Source organism: Balaenoptera ricei, chromosome X (assembly GCF_028023285.1).
Source record: "Balaenoptera ricei isolate mBalRic1 chromosome X, mBalRic1.hap2, whole genome shotgun sequence".
Taxonomy (NCBI): domain Eukaryota; kingdom Metazoa; phylum Chordata; class Mammalia; order Artiodactyla; family Balaenopteridae; genus Balaenoptera; species Balaenoptera ricei.
The window spans coordinates 62,994,809-63,016,535 of record NC_082660.1 but is presented as its reverse complement, the minus strand read 5'-3'; the positions used below and the strand labels follow the sequence as shown (position 1 = coordinate 63,016,535).

General features: G+C 37.6%; 1 protein-coding gene across 1 annotated transcript in view; it reads left to right on the top strand.

Moving 5' to 3' along the window:
* The window catches only part of TEX11 (testis expressed 11), a 362,907-nt gene that overhangs the window by 209,934 nt on the left and 131,246 nt on the right, over positions 1–21,727 (top strand). The window contains exons 14-16 of the mRNA XM_059910602.1: positions 1,113–1,264; positions 3,745–3,830; positions 9,935–10,072. Of these exons, the coding sequence (XP_059766585.1) occupies positions 1,113–1,264; positions 3,745–3,830; positions 9,935–10,072 (376 nt within the window). The remainder of the gene's footprint in view (positions 1–1,112; positions 1,265–3,744; positions 3,831–9,934; positions 10,073–21,727) is intronic.

The following is a 21,727-nucleotide window of genomic DNA, read 5'->3' as shown; positions in this document are numbered from 1 at the left end:
TCTTTTGCTTATGGATATCCAGTTGTCCCTGCACCGTTTATTGGCAAGACAGTTTTTTTTCCTCCATGGAATGCTCTTGGCACCTTTGTCGAAAATGATTTGACCATATATGTGAGAATTTATTTCTAGACTCTATTCTATTCCATTGGTGTATTTGTGTCTTTATGCCAGTAGCACATTATTTTGATTACTCTATCTTTGTAGTAAATTTTGAAGTCATGAAGTATGAGTCCTCCAGCTTTGTTCTTCTGTTTCAGGATTGTTTTGGCTCTTCTGGGTACCTTGATATTCTGTTTGATTTTTACGATGGAGTTTTTCATTTCTGCAAAAAATGTCATTGGGATTTTCATAGGGATTGCATTACATCTGTAGATCACTTTGGGAGTATTGCCATCTTAACAATATTAAGTCTTCCAATCCATGAACTGTTTGCATTTAAAATAATCATTATCTACTGGTATATTATTTGTGTAATAAGCATAAATAAATTTTTAAAGGAATTGTTGGCAGAGGGAATTGGTAAATTTCTTTTTCTTCTTTCAGTTTTATTGAGATATAATTGACATTCAGCACTGTATAAGTTTAAGCTATACAGCATAATGACTTGAGAAGGTGGTCAAAAGGTAGAAACTTCCAGTTATAAGATAAATAAATACTGGGGATGTAATGTACATGATGACTATAGTAAACAGTGCTGTATAGTATATTTGAAAGTTGCTAAGAAAGTATATCATAAAAGTTCTCATGAACAGGGACTGGTAAATTTGTAATGTCAGTTCATGTATCTTCACTTTATGGATCTCATGTTCCAATGTTTATAAACTGACATAAGTTTTGGAGAAAAAAGAACCAATTAGATATTAGTAGAGAAATGATTATCTGACTCTATGTGTTCATAAAAAGAAAATGTTTGTGGCTTGATAAATTAAACAGAAATTGAATTAAAGCATTTATTGTTGACCAATAGGCTTATTTAGACATTTAATGATATTACCTAAGTTCAGATATAGTTTTATCTTGTCTGTTTTGCTCATACTCAAACAAACTTTCGCCTTGTTAATTAAAAAAAGTTATTTTATTCACACCACTTAAAATTGTGTCTCATTGAACAGAGAATCTGTTGGGTTTTATTTCATGAAGATTATCTGTGAACATTTTAAGTCATCAGAAAATATTGGTAAAGCTCTACTGCTCCATCTTGACATGCTTTTACAAAGGAAGGAAGAATTGCTTGCCATGGAGAAGATTGAAGAAATCATTATAGGTCAGTAGGATTTCTTTTTTTTTTTTTTTCCAAACAGAGAAAGTTTAATATAAAGAATTATTAACTAGTAATGGGACATAACTACTAAGGGGTAAAAAGAACTCTAAAGAAGACAAGAATGACAAATATAGGGGCAGTCAGTAGCTCTAGGGTTGAGGCAGAGTACACAGGGATTGAACACATTCCCCCATCACTAAGGCTGAGGCTCAGACTTCTTTGAAGAGGGTGTAACTGAGGTCCATTGGATGGTGGAGAAGTTCACTGAGGTATCACAGGCCAAGTGAGTGGAGTGACAATTCCACTAGGTCAGTAGGATTTCTGCAGGTGTTTTAGAAAGGTGTTAATACGCATGTAGTTCTAAGATGGAGGTCAGAACAGTAGCAAAATCCTCAGGTCAACAGATTTTTTCCTTTCACTTCCTTTTTTTTCTCCTTAATACCCTTTGACTATAACAACTCACCTATTCAGATTCCACATATTTGGCAAGCTAGAATGAAAGCTAAACAAAGATAACAAAACATCAACAAAAACAGACAAACCTCTGAGCTTAAACCTCATGTGTAATGGAAAATTGTGAGATTATAAGCCTAATTTCATGTTTCAGTTTGATCTCAAATTAGCTGTGTACCTTCAGGCAAGTCAGTAATATCTCTGGATCTTGGCTTTTTCCAACTATAAAATGAAGGTTGTGAAGTACATTTCTACTTTTTAACTTCTTTTTAGCAGCAGCAGTAGCATCCTTTTGTGATGCAATTGTATATGAACCCTGCCCCCAATAAAATAGACTAGAGTTGCTTTGGTTAAAGCAGAGATGTAGAGCCAGATCTCAGCATTCCATTAATCCCCCATCTCTCTGTAGAACCCTATACCCTGAAGAACACAGAGAGTACGATCCCTTTATTAGAAAATTCTTGCCCTGATCTGTCTTTCCTACTCTATACATACATAGAGATACAACTGGAATGATAGTCACTAATGTTAACACTGGAATTTATTCTGAGTGGGGGCAGTTTAGGTGATTTATTGCTTTCTTTGTTTTTTACCAGATTGCTTGAATTTTTATAAGTATGTATCATGTTTTTATAAAAACAAAGTCATTGATTTTTTTAAAGGAAATCTTTTGACTAGATAATCTCTAAGAGTCTTTTGAACTCTAGATTCTATGAACTGTATTTTACTGATGACACCCTTCCTCCATATCCTCACTAAGAATCCAGTTATTTTTAGACCCAGTGTTGTTAAGCTTGGTTATCTGGTTTTCCAACCCTCAGCATTTTAATGGTAGCATATTATAAAGGGAGAAAGGACCTACAGGGAAATATACAGATAACCCAATCACAAGGGAGGGAAAAACCTTATAAATTGTATAAAACAATTTCAAGTATTTAAAAAAGTATAATAATCTGTACTACATAATAATTACTGAAGGCATCATTATGATATACTATCAGTACAATAAAACACAGTAGTTGTTAGTGTTGATCTTGAATAGTCAAGCAAAAGTTAAATTGTGCTTCAGAAAACTAGAATGTATGTTTAGAAAAACATAATTCAAAAAACATAATTTTTAGAAAAATTAAGAACTTTAAATGATTTAGACTTTTTAAAATAAAAAATTATTTTATGTTTAATGAAAGTAAACTGCCAGGTAACTAGAAAACTTTGCTATCCAGAATAACTAATTTTCTAAGATTACAGTTAACCCAAGTTATATTGTGGTATCTAATTATACACTTACACTTTCAAAGTATGAAAATATTTTAAGTAGATGCTTTATGTGGCTTTTTACTCTCGTGTGAGTATTTTTAACTAAGTCATGGAACAAACTATGTCTGCTGAGGGGTCAGACTCTCAGTTTTCTAATGAAGCCTTTCATGGAAATTGATAGTGCCAAAGGGGTGGAAGTGAAAGGGGTATAGAATTCTATTATAGCTTAAACTTTACCTTAGTGTGTGATAATGTATTTGAACCCTGTAAATGTCTAGACCAGAAACAATCAGACATGAGTTACAATTTAAAGTAATAGAGTTTATGTGTAAACGTGGTCTTAAAGTATTTTACAAAGGCTTTAAGGTATAATTGGCCTTTCTTGGGAACTTGATCTGATCTAGTTAGTACATAATAGTATAAACACTTCTTATTAATGATTTCTAGCATTGCTGTCTGTTCATTGATAATAACATTAAGGCACCAGATGATGATCAAATTTGGAACTTAGAAAATATGTTAAAAAGCGACTAGGCTGGAAAACTATTACAGATTGATGGGCGAATTACAGTGATTCTAGCAAACTCTGATTGTATTACATAATCAATTTTGCTAGTAAATCTAAAATTGATGATGAAAACCTGTCTGAATGTGATTGTGTTTGTAGCCATTACTTAAAGATTATAGGTTCTGAAGAGCACAGTTAGTGCTCTTTATTTAATGTAATAGATCTTGATTCTTGTTTTTGGGACTTGTTTTTTTTTTTTTTTCAGGTCACCAAACAGGAAGACAACTGAAAAGAGAATTAGTAGGCTGTTTACACAACATTCTATGGAAAAAAGCTGCCCAAAGTTTTCAGGTTTGGGAATAATCTATTTTCATTCTTTATATTCTTTTTTCACCCCAACAAATAAAACAGTGTATTCACTATAAAAATCATAGAGCATCAAGTACTTTAATAATCTCTTTCTGCTTAGGTACTGTCTATTTATTAAATATTTATAATGTAGAATTTTAATGGGCATTGGGCAAGAATTTATTTAAAAATACTAAGATGTGGACTTCCCTGGTGGCGCAGTGGTTAAGAATCCGCCTGCCAATGCAGGGGACACGGGTTTGAGCCCTGGTCCAGGAAGATCCCACATGCTGCGGAAGCAACTAAGCCCACGTGCCTCAACTACTGAGCCTGCACTCTAGAGCCCGTGAGCCACAACTACTGAGCCCGCGTGCCTAGAGCCTGTGCTCTGCAACAAGAGAAGCCACCACAATGAGAAGCCTGCGCACCACAATGAAGAGTAGCCCCCACTCGCCGCAACTAGAGAAAGCCCACATTCAGCAACAAAGACCCACCGCAGCCAAAAATAAATAAATTAAGTAATTTATTTATTTTTTTAAAAATAAAATAAAAATAAAAATACTAAGATGTGATTCATCCCCATTGGGAGTTTACAGTGTAGGGAAATGACATCACTGATATTAAGATATAGGAAAGTATAATTTATTTTAACATGAGGAGCAAGAAAGTCAGAGGGTTTTATTTCCTTTAAAAATTGAGGTATGGAGCACAGAGGACTTTTAGGGCAGTGAAAATACTTTGAATGATACTATAATGATGGACGCATGTCGTTATCCATTTGTCTAAACCCATAGAATGTACAACACCAAGAGTGAACCCTAATGTAAGTTCATCAGTTGTAACAAATACACCACCCTGGTAGAGGATGTTGATGATGGGGGAGGCTATACATGTGTGGGGTCAGGAGGTATCTAGCAGATATCTGTACATTCCTCTCAATTTTGCTGTGATCCCAAAACTGCTCTTTAAAAAACCTTTTAAAAACATTGTGGTGTAATAAAAATGCAAAAAAACGTAATATTTTTTCTTTTTACAAAACAGTCCAGGTTTACTGTAGAAAATTTGAAACCACAGGTAAGTTTTTTTAAAAAGAATAGTCATTCTTAATCCAATCACTCTTAAAATTTTATATATTACCTTCTAATCCGTATGCATTTGTGTGTGTATGTGTAAGAATGGACGTACTGTTTTAGTGGATTTCCACTTCCAACCAAAATGTAAGAGACCTGGTTGATGTCCTTGCCTGAATAACACCTTGCTCCCTCTCGCTACCTCCAAAAAAACAAGACAAAATGCATGAAAAAATGGTTTTTAAGACACTGGACATTAGGCAATGGAGAGTGATCTCTGGTAGATAGGAAATAAACAAGGTGAGCACTGCAGTTGTTCAGCTTACTACCTTGAGTTTCCAGGCTGTAGCATAGGAATAGAAACTGAAGTGGACTATGACATAAATCACAGCGATATCCTTTTTGACCCGCCTCCTAGAGGAATGGAAATAAGAACAAAAATAAACAAATGGGACCTAATGAAACTTAAAAGCTTTTGCAAAGCAAAGGAAACCATAAACAAGATGAAAAGACAACCCTCAGAATGGGAGAAAATATTTGCAGATGAAGCAACTGACAAAGGATTAATCTCCAGAATATACAAGGAGCTCATGCACCTCAATATCAAAAAAACAAACAACCCAATCCAAAAAGGGGCAGAAGACCTAAATAGACATTTCTCCAAAGAAGATGTACAGATTGCCAACAAACACATGAAAGGATGCTCAACATCATTAATCATTAGAGAAATGCAAATCAAAACTACAATGAGGTATCACCTCACACCAGTCAGAATGGCCATCATCAAAAAATCTAGAAACAATAAATGCTGGAGAGGGTGTGGAGAAAAGGGAACCCTCTTGCACTGTTGGTGGGAATGTAAATTGATACAGACACTATGGAGAACAGTATGGAGGTTCCTTAAAAAACTACAAATAGAACTACCATACGACCCAGCAATCCCACTACTGGGCATATACCCTGAGAAAACCATAATTCAAAAAGAGTCATGTACCACAATGTTCATTGCAGCTCTATTTACAGTAGCCAGGACATGGAAGCAACCTAAGTGTCCATCAGCGGATGAATGGATAAAGAAGATGTGGCACATATATACAATGGAATATTAATCAGCCATAAAAAGAAACGAGTTATTTGTAGTGAGGTGGATGGACCTGGAGTGTGTCATACAGAGTGAAGTAAGTCAGAAAGAGAAAAACAAATACCGTATGCTAACACATATATATGGAATCTAAAAAAAAAAAATGGTTCTGAAGAACCTAGGGGCAGGACAGGAATAAAGACACAGATGTAGAGAATGGACTTGAGGACACGGGGACAGGGAAGGGTAAGCTGGGACGAAGTGAGAGAGTGGCATAGACATATATACACTACTAAACATAAAATAGCTAGTGGGAAGCAGCTACATCACTCGGGGAGATCAGCTCGGTGCTATGTAACCACCTAGAGGGGTGGGATAGGGAGGGTGGGAGGGAGTTGCAATAGGGAGGGGATATGGGGATATATGTATACATATAGCTGATTTACTTTGTTATACAGCAGAAACTAACACACCATTGTAAAGCAATTATACTCCAATAAAGATGTTAAAAAAGAAAAAGAGGAAAGAAACTGAAGTGGATCCTAGCAGGCTTCCTAATTTGAGGAGTTGGAGCTGAGAGTCTGGGAAGACCAAGGTAGCTAGAATTCATAGGACAGGGTATCAGAGAGGAGAGCAGAGCAAGAAAGAGAACTCCAACAATCAGAGAATCCTTCTCAAGTGTTTTAACAGAGTACTGATCAGGATAATACGGGATGAAAATACCTAAAGCCAGAGGAGTCACCATCTAAAAGTATTAGAACAGTGCCTGGCACTCACACAGGTCTGGGAATAGAACCTGTTCATACCAGCCAAACTGGAAAACTTCTAATTCATGGGGCATTGGGTAGAGAATTCGGAAAGGTCTTGTTTTGGTAGTGGGGAGTAATTAGTCCTAAACGGAGCACTGTTCCAGACCTACCTGAAAAATCATAAAAGTATGACCTGAAAGGATCAAATTGATCCCAAGGAATTTAAGTGCTTGCCAGAGTAGAGGTCAAGGATATTTACCAGAATGCAGAACTATCCAGCACCCAACAAGGTAAAGTTTATAACGTCTGATATCTGATAATAAATTACCAAGCATACAAACAGGCAGGAAAATGCAACCTATAATGAAGAAAAGAAGCAACAGTTGAAACTAACATAGAAGTTAACATTAACAGAGGACATTAAAATAGCTCTTATAATTGTATTCCATATATTCAAAAAGTTAGGTAGAGACATGGAAGATATAAAAGACCCAAATCAAACTTCCAGAGATGAAAAGTATGTCTTATAAAAGACCCAAATCAAACTTCCAGAGATGAAAAGTATGTCTAGGATCAAAAATATACTGCATAGTATTAACATCAGATTAGACATTGCAGAAGGATGGATATGTTCATTGATTGTGGTGGTCATTTCACAGTGTATACATAAAACATCTTGTTTTATACATTAAGGTGCTGCAAAATAGAATGATATTCTTATTTTCTTTTAGAGCATCTCTGTTTCTTTACTGAGCAAGTAAAAAATTATTTCAGAATTCCCTTCTCATATTGAATCTTTTTTTCTCTCATTTTCCAGTCTTGTAGGATAATTTTTTTAACTCCCACTTCCAACACTGGAGAAGAATGTAATCTTAATTCTAAATAGTCAAAGGCAGTGTTATACCTCCTCAGCACAGTTGTTCCTAGTAGGGAGTGAACTTTATTCCTTTTAGGTACTAATGACTCCTGTCTTTCATTGAAAAATGTGAAGTTTCTTGATAGGGTACCTTGGTGTGCATGAGTGATCTTAATTTTCTTATCTTTTTTTTTTTAAGATATTCCACTCTTTTTTAAAAATTTATTTATTTATGGCTGTGTTGTGTCTTCGTTTCTGTACGAGGGCTTTCTCTAGTTGTGGCAAGTGGGGGCCACTCTTCATCGCGGTGCGTGGGCCTCTCACTGTCGCGGACTCTCGTTGCGGAGCACAGGCTCCAGACGCGCAGGCTCAGTAATTGTGGCTCATGGGCCCAGTTGCTCCGCGGCATATGGGATCTTCCCAGACCAGGGCTCGAACCCGTGTCCCCTGCATTGGCAGGTGGATTCTTAACCACTGTGCCACCAGGGAAGCCCCCTTAATTTTCTTATCTTAAAAAAAGTTATCCAGGTCATTTCTATTAGATTTTTCCTAATAGCTTCTTACCATTGAAAACTTTAAAGTGCCTCAAAAGTAAGAAAACATTTTTGTACAAAAACATAACATTTAATTAAAATAGTGAAAAACCTGGAAATTTACTAAATAGCCTACATTTTCTTATCCTACATAGCAACATAGATTAATATTTACAAAATGAAGTTAAATGGAAAGAATAGAAAATGAAATTGTAATATAAGGTATGATTACAACTATATAAAAATACAAAAGGGTAAAATTAAAATGAAATGTGTAGAAATGAAAATAGCTGTATTTGAATGGTAAATTATGGGTGTTATCTTTTAAAATTTTTATCATTGTTGTTTTAATAACTTTTAAATCGTATTCTGAGTTTTCTAGGGTGGCTCACCACCCTCTCAGACTCTTCATCCCATATGTGGAATTTCATTTTTTTCAGCTTTTTTGAGGTATAATTGACAAAATTATGATTAAAGTGTACAATATGATGATTTGATTTGCTATACATATACATTGTGAAAGAGTTCTAATGATTTATTTAACATGTCCATCACCTCACATATTTACCTTTTTTTCTTTTTGGTGAGAACATTTAAGTTCTGCTCTCTTAGCAAAATTCAGTTATACAATCCAGTATCACCAACTATAGTCACCATATATCTAATGTATATATTAGATCCTCGGACCTTTTTCATCTTATAACTGAAAGTTTGTACCCTTTTACCAACCATTCTCCATTTCCCCCACCCTCAAACCCCTGGAAAACACCATTCTACTCTGTGTTTCTATGAGTTTGGCTTTTCTTTCTTTACTTTAGATTCTACATATAAGTGATACCATGCAGTGTTTGTCTTTCTCTTTCTGGCTTATATCATTTAGTATAATGTCCTCCAAGTTCATCCATGTTGTCACAAATGGCAGGATTTCGTTCTTTTTTAAGGCTGATATTCCATTTTATACATATACTGTACTTTCTTTACCCACATTCATCAGTAAACAACAGCTTAGGTTGTTTCCATACCTTGGCTTGCTGCAATGGACATGGCAGTACAATTATCTCTTTGAGATAATGATTTCACTTTCTTTGGGTATCCTACACAGAAGTAGGATTACTGGATTGTATGGTAGTTCTATTTTTAATTTCTTGGGAAACCTCCAACTGTTTTCCATAGTGGCTATATCAGTTTACATTCCTACCAACAGTGTACAAGGTTTCCCTTTTCTCTACATCCTCACTACCATTTGTTATCTCTTGTCTTTCTGATGTTAGCCATTGTAGCAGATGTGAAGTGATATCTCACTGTGGTTTTGATTTGCATTTTCCTGATGATAAGTGATGTTGAGCACCTTTTCATGTACCTATTGGCCATTTGTATGTCTTCTTTGGAAAAGTCTGTCCAGATCCTTTGCCCATTTATAATCGGGTTTTGTTTTTGTTCTTGTTTCTGTTTTTGTTTTTTGTTTTTATTTTTTGCTACTGAGTTGTAGTATTTCCTTATATATTTTGGATATTAACCCCCCAAAATATTGCAAATATTTTCTCTGATTTCATAGGTTGCCTTTTAGTTTTGTTGGTTTCCGTGAAACCTCTAATGTGAGGAAAGAAGAGAGAATATTGATTGCCACTTTATCTATAACTTATATTGATCAAGGCTGATAATAAAATGCACTTAGCATTCAACTAAAGAGGATGTTGTGTTTTGGTTGCCTAAAAATGTAAACAGTGCCATTTTTTTTGTTTCTAAAGGTGACTTGGAACAATTAGGGTCAAATATAGAGATATCTCTGTGATTTTGTTATTTCTTTTTAAACTTTAGGTACAAGATTATGGCGCTGCCCTACACTGGTACCACTGTTCTCTGAGATTTTATGCATGTGATCAAACGTACGTGAACTTGGCCAAGCTACAGAGGAACATGGCTTCTTGTTACCTGCATTTGGAACAATTTGATAAGGTCCTTTGATTTATCTGTTTTTCAAAGGCAGCAAATGTTGTTATGGGCAATGGCAGAGAGATGGTTGTAGTGGTGTGACTTCTTGGCTATTAGGTTAAGGTGTCTGAGAGTTACTTCATACAGAACAAAGTCAAATTGATATTTTCCTGACTTGCACACTATAAACATTAATGAATGGAACTTCCCAAAAGGAGAGAAAATTTGGAGACTCTTAATTCCATTACTTACTGTTTATTTTTAACACCCTGTTCTGAAAGGTAATATATCATTGCAATTCATGAACAAAGTTATCTGCTGCTAACCATCTGCAGTATTGTCCTTTGAAGCAGAATAAATTTTAAGGTACACATTTTTTTGGGTCAAGCATTCAGTGAGAGCAAACACTTGGATGAAATATCGTTCTTTTACTTTCTGGGTTATCTTTTGCCTTTCCAACCAATCTAAAAAAATGTTCAGCATTTGATTTCTTATCAGGACAAAATTCTAGAAGGTAAAAGGAATAAAACTTGCTTGAGGATAGAGCCATTCATACTCCCCAAAGCATTTGGGACATTTCTTCCTTTGGTTATCATATAGTATGCACGTAATGGGATGGGGTGTATTGTCTTGTGGTAAGACGAAAAACAAGAAGTACAAGTATGGATCCAGATAAAATATGAAGGTTTTTGTTGCTTTTTAAGTTTTAATAACACATTTAGGGGAAAATACGTGACTAAGGGTTGTAATTTTAGACATTTTCTTTGAAGATTTGTTTACTTTGAAGGGTTGTTTACCTTAATAAATACTTCAGATTTTCTTTCAAAAGAATATTTACCATTTAGTTTGTTTGTTACAAATTCACGGTCCTGAAAGAGAAGTTGGAAGGTTACTTAATTCATCGTATTTCTACACAGGCTAGCATTTAAGTGTTTCAGAAAGATGGTTGACTACTGTTTACTTTAAGACCTGAAAAGAAGATGTCACATAGATTTTGTTACCTAATTCATTATATTTCTGCTTAGAATACCGTTACCTATTTCAGAAAGATAGTTTCCTACTGCTTACTTAAAGACCTGTAAAGAAGGCAATCACAAAGCTTTTGTAACTCTATGATTTATGTTAACCTGGAAGATTGGGAAGGACCTGGACCTGGAGCTAGACATGCCAACTGGGGGGATGGATACATCTGCAGGCCAAGGAAGGATGTGTAATCACCTAGTCAAGATAGAAAGAACATAGTATGAGATACTGTGATAGTCTCTGAAGTTACAGAGATGAACAAGTTGCCTTTGACTCAGCCAAGCAGCTGGCATCAGGGTATCCTAATGGGCAGATCAGAAGATTATGGCAATGGGGGAAATTTAAGTGTTGGAAAGATTCCATAAGTTAGGCACATAGGTAGTTGGCATCACATAAGCATATCAGCAGGGAACAGGTCTTCAATCATTTGGACTCAGATGCAGGACTCAAATCTTTGCATCACTGGGGGTATGTGTAGATAGACTAGAAAGAGCAAGGTCGAGCTCCAAACCTAAAGTGAATGGAACATGAGGCTCTTTTTAAGAGTGGAGCTCAGGCATAGGGAGCCAGACTGGGATGCAATTACCAGAAAAAGAATACAAAGTGAATAGATGATACAGTCTTCTAAGACTTGAAGCACTGCTTCTTAAATTTCCTCTAACTAATGCCAAGTTTGGTCCTAGAGCCTAGTGTAGGACTGAACCTGTAATTGGGAGTTCAAATGGTATTAGTAGTAAGGAGGGGAAGAAGAAGAGAGCAGGAAACCAGGCAGGTCCTAATATGTATACTCAGTTTGTGATTATATCATTTAAGGCCAGATTGCCTTGTTGATTACTGTTAGTATATTTCTCCATTTCATCCTTCCTGTCTTAAACTTAGCAGATATTGATTTGATACCTCCATATGTAAGGAATACTCTACTGTGCACTAAGACAGATGAAGAAAGGTGAAACAGTTACACAGTTCATCATATTTTACTATTTTGCTATTCCCACCTAGTCTTGTTAATTTTTATTGTCTGCTTTTTTCACTCCTTCCCTGGATCTACTTGAGTACTGTTCAGAAATTTTGTGAAACCATATTTATTGAATCTGCTAAAATTTCATAGTTTTCATATAGGCACTAAGTAAAACTGACTCTTGTTGACTTTCTGTCATACTCCTCACCAATCCTTGGTGATTCCAAAACATTTTTTTTTTATCCCTAAGCACCTATGCCTTATCCTTCCTTTTAGCAGAAAACCTTATCTTCTAATTTCCTGGGCTTGTAGCCACTGACATGAACTTCATCACCTTCTCTCTTTATCCATTCTTTCTTCTCCCTTATCTCTGAGAAAGAAGTAACTTTCCCAGGGGACCTTCCCTAAAAATCTCAACCCTAACTCTTTCATCTTTCTCTCTCTACTGTTTCTTTCCCCTGTCACTACAATTATTTTTAGGCCTTCTTTATTCAAAAACCTTTCTTCAACCTTGTCATCCTCCCCAAATTATAGTTTGTCCTTCCTTTCATCACCAAACTTTATAACCTAAAATTACTGCCTATATTTTTTTAGTATTCGTTCATTCAAAAAATATTTATTAACTGTCTACTACATGTTAAATACTGTCCTAGGCAAATAGACAAAACCCCCTACCCCCACAGAGTTTATATTCTACTAGGAGAGACAGACAATAAAAAGATAAATATTATGGTATATTAGAGAGGTCAGCAAATTTTCTATACAGAACCACATAGTAAATATTTTAGGTTTTCTAGGCCATACAGTCTCTCTTGCACTACTCAACTCTGCGGTTGTACCATGAAATCAGGCGTAGACCATATGTAAACAAATTGGCATGGCTTTGTTCCAACAAAACTTTATATTTAGGAACACTGAAATTTGAATTTCATATAATTTTTTGTGTCATAAAGTATTCTTTTTTTGATTTTTTTCAGCCTTTTAAAAAAGTAAAACTTAGCTTGATAGTTGGTAGGCTGGATGGAGCCCAAAGGCCATAGTTTGCTGACCCTGTTATATTAGATAGTGATAAGTGCTAAAGAGAAAACTAAGTAGGAAAGGGTAGTATTACATGTTTTAGAGGAGGAATGAAGGGTTGGAATTTTAGACAAGGTGGCCAGAGAGGGCCTCAGTGAGAAGGTAGTTTTTGAGTAGAGACCTGAGGAAATGAGGGATCTGGCTATGAGGATACCTTTAAAAAGAGCATTCCAGACAGAGGGAGTAGCAAATGCAAAGGCTCTGGTGTGTGGGGTAGGAGCCTATATGTGGTGTTTGAGGAACAGCAAAGAGACTAGTGTGGCTGGAGCAGAGGGAATATTAGGGAAAACAGGAGATGTGATCAAGGAAGCAGTGGGGAAACAGATCATGTAAGAAAGACATTGTAGTTCATTGTAAAGATTTGTGTCATTAAGTCTAAGTGAGATGGGGAGCCAGTGGGAGGGTTTGGGACACAGGAGTGTCAAGATCTGACTTGCATTTTAATAAAATCACTCGGCCACTGTGTTGAATAGACTGAGCTGGATGCAAGGGTGGAAGCAGGGAGACCAGTTTAGGTGGCCACTGAAATAATCTAGGCAAGAGATGATGGCGGCATGGACCAGGATGAAGGAAGTATGGATGGTGAGAAGTGGTCAGATTCTGGATAGAATATGAAAATAAAGCTGACAGAATTCTCTGACAAACCAGATGTAGGATAAGAGAGAAAAAAAGAGACAAGAATGACTCTAAGGTTTTTGGCCTCACCACCTATTTCCCTCTTGATGATTTTTGCATCTGATTCTATAAACTGCTCTTGAATATCACTAGTGACCTTTTTTTTTTAATAAATGTATTTATTTATTTTTGGCTGCGTTGGGTCTTTGTTGCTGGATGCGGGCTTTCTCTAGTTGTGGCGAGCAGGGGCTACTCTTCATTGCGGTGCACGGGCTTCTCACTGCGGTGGCTTCTTTTGTTGCGGAGCACGGGCTCTAGGCATGTGGGCTTCAGTAGTTGCGGCTAACGGGCTCTAGAGCGCAGGCTCAGTAGTTGTGGCGCACGGGCTTAGTTGCTCCGCGGCATGTGGGATCTTCCTGGACCAGGGCTCGAACCCGTGTCCCCTGCATTGGCAGGTGGATTCTTGACCACTGCACCACCAGGGAAGCCCCGCTAGTGACCTTTTAATGATCAAGTCTAATGATTTCTTCCCTCAGTCCATTTTGTCCTCTGGTCTCTCTAGCACAAGAGAATATAATACTACTTTTTCCTTCTAGAAACTTTCTCTTTGGCTTCTAATGACATACTCTCTTTTTTTTATTGAAGTATAGATGATTTACAGTGTTGTGTTGTTAGTTTCTGGTGTACAGCAAAGTGATTCAGATATATCTATCTATATATATATATCTTTATCATATTCTTTTCCATTATAGTTTATTATAAGATATTGAATATAGTTCCCTGTGTTATACAGTAGGACCTTGTTGTTTTATCTGTTCTATGTATAGTAGTTTGTATCTGCTAATCCCAAACTCCTAATTTATCCCTTCCCCGCCTCCCTTCCTCTTTGGTAATTGTAAATTTGTATTCTATGTATGACATACTCTCTTTTTTTTTAAATTAATTAATTAATTTATTTATTACTTTTGGCTGTGTAGGGTCTTCATTTCTGTGCGAGGGCTTTCTCTAGTTGTGGCAAGCGGGGGCCACTCTTCATCGCGGTGCACGGGCCTCTCACTATCGCAGCCTATCTTGTTGCGGAGCACAGGCTCCAGACGCGCAGGCTCAGTAGTTGTGGCTCACAGGCCCAGTTACCCCGTGGCATGTGGGATCTTCCCAGACCAGGGCTCGAACCTGTGGCCCCTGCATTGGCAGGCAGATTCTCAACCACTGCGCCACCAGGGAATCCCTGACATACTCTCTTAATCCTATTGCTCTGACTGTTCCTTTTTTATTTATGTTATTGGTAGTCTCTTTTCCCAAATAAATGTTGGATGAGGGCAGGTACTGTTTATCTCATTCTCCATTTTATCCTTAACACCCATGAACATGCTTGGTACATGGTAAGTTTTCAGTAAACATTTGTTGAATTTATTCTCTTCTCCCTTCTTTTATTTCTGTTGTACACTATCCCCTCAGAAATTCATCAACTGTTTTCTTAGCTTCAGCTCTCCATACCCAAATCTATATCTCTAACCCTGATCTCTCTCATAGCCCACATCCACTTTTCTACTGTCTTTGGGTATATACGGCTATCTAAGACTGAAATCTTAGATGCATGGATTCTTTCTTCTCCCCCTATATTCAGTCGTGTGCCACATCTGGTCAATTCTACCTCTGCAATATTTTTGCCAGCTGTCGCCCCTTCCATCTTTACCTCACTACCCTATGCCAAGCCCTCATTACCTCTAAGACTACTGGAAAAATCTAACTGATTATTGTATCGTGCTCAATAATTTTCAGTGGCACCCTGTAAATAAAGACCAAATTCCTTAGACTTAAGGTCCTCCATAATCTTTATTTATTTATTTTTAATTTTTAAAAAAAATCTATTGTAGTATAATTGCTGTACAATGTTGTGTCAGTTTCTGCGGTATAACGAAGTGAATCAGCTATATGTATGCATATATCCCCATATCCCCTCCCTCTTGCGTCTCCCTCTCACCCTCCCTATCCCACCCCTCTAGGTGGACACAAAGCACACAGCTGATCTCCCCGTGCGATGCAGCTGCTTCCCACTAGCTAGCTATTTTACATTTGGTAGTGTATATATGTCAGTGCCACTCTCTCACTTCGTCCCAACTTACCCTTCCCTCTCTCCATGTCCTCAAGTCCATTCCTATGTCTGCGTATTTATTCCTGTCCTGCCCTTAGATTCATCAGAACCATTTTTTTTTTAGATTCCATATATATGTGTTAGCATATGGCATTAGTTTTTCTCTTTCTGACTTACTTCACTCTGTATGACAGACTCTAGGTCCATCCACCTCACTAAATAACTCAATTTCGTTTCTTTGTATGGCCGAGTAATATTCCATTGTATATATATGCTACATCTTCTTTATCCATTCATCTGTCAATGGACACTTAGGTTGCTTCCACGTCCTGGCTATTGTAAATAGAGCTGCAATGAATATTGTGGTACATGACCCTTTTTGAATTATGGTTTTCTCAGGGTATATGCCCATGAGTGGGATTGCTAGGTCATATGGTAGTTCTATTTTTAGTTTTTTAAGGAACCTCCATACGGTTCTCCACAGTGGCTGTATCAATTTACATTCGCACCAAGAGTGCAAGAGGGTTCCCTTTTCTCCACACCCTCTCCAGCATTTATTGTTTCTAGATTTTTTGATGATGGCCATTCTGACCAGTGTGAGGTGATACCACACTATAGTTTTGATTTGCATTTCTCTAATGATTAGTGATGTTGAGCATCCTTTCATGTATTTGTTGACAATATGTATATCTTCTTTGGAGAAATGTCTATTTAGGTCTTCTGCCCGTTTTTGGATTGGGTTTGTTTTTTTGATATTGAGGTATATGAGCTGCTTGTATATTTTGGAGATTAATCCTTTGTCAGTTGCTTCATTTGCAAATATTTTCTCCCATTCTGAGGATTGTCTTTTCGTCTTCTTTATGGTTTCCTTTGCTTTGCAAAAGCTTTTAAGTTTCATTAGGTCCCAGTTGTTTATTTTTGTTTTTATTTCCATTTCTCTAGGAGATGGGTCAAAAAGGATCTTGCTGTGATTTATGTCAAAGAGTGTTCTTCCTTTGTTTTCCTCCAAGAGTTTTATAGTGTCTGGCCTTATTACATTTAGGTCTTTAATCCATTTTGAGTTTATTTTTTGTATGGTGTTGGAAAGTGTTCTAATTTCATTCTTTTACAAGTGGCTGTCCAGTTTTCCGAGCACCACTTACTGAAGAGGCTGTCTATTCTCCATTGTATATTCTTGCCTCTTTTATCAAAGATAAGGTGACCATATGTGCGTGGGTTTACCTCTGGGCTTTCTATCCTGTTCTGTTGATCTATATTTCTGTTTTTGTGCCAGTACCGTACTGTCTTGATTACTGTAGCTTTGTAATATAGTCTGATGTCTGGGAGTCTGATTCCTCTCCCTCTGTTTTTCTTTCTCAAGATTGCTCTGACTATTTGGGGTCTTTTGTGTTTCCAACAAATTGTGAAATTTTTTCTTCTAGTTCTGTGAAAAATGCCATTGGTAGTTTGATAGGGATTGCATTGAATCTGTAGATTGCTTTGGGTAGTAGAGTCATTTTCACAATGTTGATTCTTCCAATCCAGAAACATGGTATATCTCTCCATCTGTTTGTATCATCTTTGATTTCGTTCATCAGTCTTATAATTTTCTGCATACAGGTCTTTTGTCTCCTTAGGTAGGTTTGTTCCTAGGTATTTTATTCTTTTCGTTGCAGTGGCAAATGGGAGTGTTTCCTTATTTACTCTTTAAGATTTTTCATCCTTAGTGTATAGAAATGCAAGAGATTTCTGTGCATTAATTTTGTATCCTGCTACTTTACCAAATTCATTGATTAGCTCTAGTAGTTTTCTGGTAGCACCTCTATGATTCTCTATGTATAGTATCATGTCATCTGCAAACAGTGACAGCTTTACTTCTTCTTTTCCGATATGGATTCTTTAATTTCTTTTTCTTCTTGATTGCTGTGGCTAAAACTCCCAAAGCTATGTTGAATAATAGTGGTGAGAGTGGACATCCTTGTCTTGTTCCTGATTTTAGAGGAAATGGTTTCAATTTTTCGACACTGAGAATGATGTTGGCTGTGGGTTTGTCATATATGGCCTTTATTATGTTGAGGTAGGTTCCCTCGATGCCTACTTTCCGGAGAGTTTTTATCATAAATGGGTGTTGAATTTTGTCGAAAGCTTTTTCTGCATCTATTGAGATTATCATATGGATTTGTCCTTCACTTTGTTAATATGGTGTATCACATTGACTGATTTCTATATACTGAAGTATCCTTGCATTCCTGGGAAAAACCCCACTTGATCATGGTGTATGATCCTTTTTTTTTTTTTTTTAATTAATTTATTTATTTATGGCTGTGTTGGGTCTTCGTTTCTGTGCGAGGGCTTTCTTTAGTTGTGGCAAGCGGGGGCCACTCTTCATCGCGGTGCGCGGGCCTCTCACTATCGCGGCCTCTCTTGTTGCGGAGCACAGGCTCCAGACGCGCAGGCTCAGTAGTTGTGGCTCACGGGCCCAGTTGCTCCGTGGCATGTGGGATCTTCCCAGACCAGGGCTCGAACCCGTGTGCCCTGCATTGGCAGGCAGATTCTCAACCACTGCGCCACCAGGGGAGCCCCTGTATGATCCTTTTAATGTGCTGTTGGATTCTGTTTCCTAGTATTTTGTTGAGGATTTTTGCATCTGTGTTCATCAGTGATATTGGCCTGTAGATTTCTTTTTTTGTGACATCTTTGTCTGGTTTTGGTATCAGGGTGATGGTGGCCTCGTGGAATGAGTTTGGGAGTGTTCCTCCCTCTGCAATTTTTTGGAAGAGTTTGAGAAGGATAGGTGTTAGCTCTTCTGTAAATGTTTGATAGAGGCTTCACCTGTGAAGCCATCTGGTCCTGGACTTTTGTTTGTTGGAAGATTTTTAATCACAGTTTCAATTTCATTACTTGTGATTGGTCTGTTCATATTTTCTGTTTCTTCCTGGTTCAGTCTTGGAAGGTTATACCTTTCTAAGAATTTGTCCGTTTCGTCCAGGTTGTCCATTTTATTGGCATAAAGTTGCTTGTAGTAGTCTCTTAGGATGCTTTGTATTTCTGCAGTGTCTGTTGTAACTTCTCGTTTTTCATTTCTGATTTTATTGATTTGAGTCCTCTCCCTCTTTTTCTTGATGAGTCTGGCTAATGGCTTATCAATTTTGTTTATCTTCTCAAAGAACCAGCTTTTAGTTTTGTTGATCTTTGCTACTGTTTTCTTTGTTTCTATTTCGTTTATTTCTGCTCTGATCTTTATGATTTCTTTCCTTCTGCTAACTTTGGGTTTTGTTTGTTCTTCTTTCTCTAGTTTCTTTAGGTGTAAGGTTAGATTGTTTACTTGAGATTTTTCTTGTTTCTTGAGGTAGGCTTGTATAGCTATAAACTTCCCTCTTAGAACTGCTTTTGCTGCATCCCATAGGTTTTGGGTCGTCGTGTTTTCATTGTCATTTGTCTCTAGGTATTTTTTGATATCCTCTTTGATTTCTTCAGGGATCTCTTGCTTATTTAGTAACGTATTGTTTAGCCTCCATGTGTTTGTCTTTTTTACGTTTTTTCCCCTGTAATTCATTTCCAATCTCATAGCGTTGTGGTCAGAAAAGATGCTTGATATGATTTCAATTTTCTTAAATTTACTGAGGCTTGATTTGTGACCCAAGATGTGATCTATCCTGGAGAATGTTCCGTGCGCACTTGAGAAGAACGTGTAATCTGCTGTTTTTGGATGGAATGTCCTATATATATCAATTAAATCTATCTGGTCTGTTGTGTCATTTAAAGCTTCTGTTTCCTTATTTATTTTCATTTTGGATGATCTGTCCATTGGTGTAAGTGAGGTGTTAAAGTCCCCCACTATTACTGTGTTACTGTCGATTTCCTCTTTTATAGCTGTTAGCAGTTGCCTTATGTATTGAGGTGCTCCTATGTTGGGTGCATATATATTTATAATTGTTATATCTTCTTCTTGGTTTGATCCCTGGATCATTATGTAGTGTCCTTCCTTGTCTCTTGTAAATTCTTTATTTTAATGTCTATTTTATCTGATATGAGTATAGCTACTCCAGCTTTCTTTTGATTTCCATTTGCATGGAATATCCTTTTCCATCCCCTCACTTTCAGTCTGTATGTGTCCCTAGGTCTAAAGTGGGTCTCTTGTAGACAGCATATATATGGGTCTTGTTTTTGTATCCATTCAGCCAGTCTATGTCTTTTGGTTGGGGCATTTAATCCATTCACGTTTAAGGTAATTATCGATATGTATGTTCCTATGACCATTTTCTTAATTGTTTTGGGTTTGTTTTTGTAGGTCCTTTTCTTCTCTTGTGTTTCCCACTTAGAGAAGTTCCTTTAGCATTTGTTATAGAGCTGGTTTGGTGGTGCTGAATTCTCTTAGCTTTTGCTTGTCTGTAAAGCTTTTGATTTCTCCATCAAATCTAAATGAGATCCTTGCCGGGTAGAGTAATCTTGGTTGTAGGTTCTTCCCTTTCATCACTTCAAGTATATCATGCCACTCCCTTCTGGCTTTGCAGAGTTTCTGCTGAGAAATCAGCTGTTAACCTTATGGGAGTTCCCTTGTATGTTATTTGTCGTTTTTCCCTTGCTGCTTTCAATAATTTTTCTTTGTCTTTAATTTTTGCCAGTTTGATTACTGTGTGTCTCGGCGTGCTTCTCCTTGGGTTTATTCTGTATGGGACTCTCTGCGCTTCCTGGACTTGGGTGGCTATTTCCTTTTGCATGTGAGGGAAGTTTTCGACTATAATCTCTTCAAATATTTTCTCTGGTCCTTTCTCTCTCTCTTCTCCTTCTGGGACCCCTATAATGCGAATGTTGTTGCGTTTAATGTTGTCCCAGAGGTCTCTTAGGCTGTCTTCATTTCTTTTCATTCTTTTTTCTTTAGTCTGTTCCGCAGCAGTGAATTCCACCATTGTGTCTTCCAGGTCACTTATCCGTTCTTCTGCCTCAGTTATTCTGCTATTGATTCCTTCTAGTGTAGTTTTCATTTCAGTTATTGTATTGGTCATCTCTGTTTGTTTGTTCTTTAATTCTTCTAGGTCTTTGTTAATCATTTCTTGCATCTTCTCAATCTTTGCCTCCATTCTTATTCCGAGGTCCTGGATCATCTTCACTATCATTATTCTGAATTCTTTTTCTGGAAGGTTGCCTATCTCCACTTCATTTAGTTGTTTTTCTGGGGTTTTTTCTTGTTCTTTCATCTGGTATATAGCCCTCTGCCTTTTCATCATGTCTATCTTTCTGTAAATGTGGTTTTTGTTCCACAGGCTGCAGGATTGTAGTTTTTCTTGCTTCTGCTGTCTGCTCTCTGGTGGTTGAGGCTATCTAAGAGGCTTGATGGGAGGCTCTGGTGGTGGGTAGAGCTGACTGTTGCTGTGGCAGTCAGAGCTCAGTAAAACCTTAATCCACTTGACTGTTGATGGGTGGGGCCGGGTTCCCTCCCTGTTGCTGTGGCGGTCAGAGCTCAGTAAAACCTTAATCCACTTGACTGTTGATGGGTGGGGCTGGGTTCCCTCCCTGTTGGTTGTTTTGCCTGAGGCAACCCACCACTGGAGCTCTTTGGTGGGGTTAATGGCAGACTCTGGGAGGGCTCACGCCAAGGAGAACTTCCCAGAACCTCTGCTACCAGTGTCCTTATCTCCACGGTGAAACAGAGCCACCACCCGCCTCTGCAGGAGAGCCCCCAACACCAGCAGGTAGGTCTGGTTCAGTCTCCCCCAGGGTCACTGCTCCTTCCCCTGGGTCCCGATGCACACATTACTTTGTGTGTGCCCTCCAAGAGTGGGGTCTCTGTTTCCCCCAGTCCTGTCAAAGTCCTGCAATCAATTCCCACTAGCCTTCAGAGTCTGATTCTCTAGGAATTCCTCCTCCCGTTGCCGGACCCCCAGGTTGGGAAGCCTGACGTGGGGCTCAGAAGCTTCACTCCAGTGGGTGG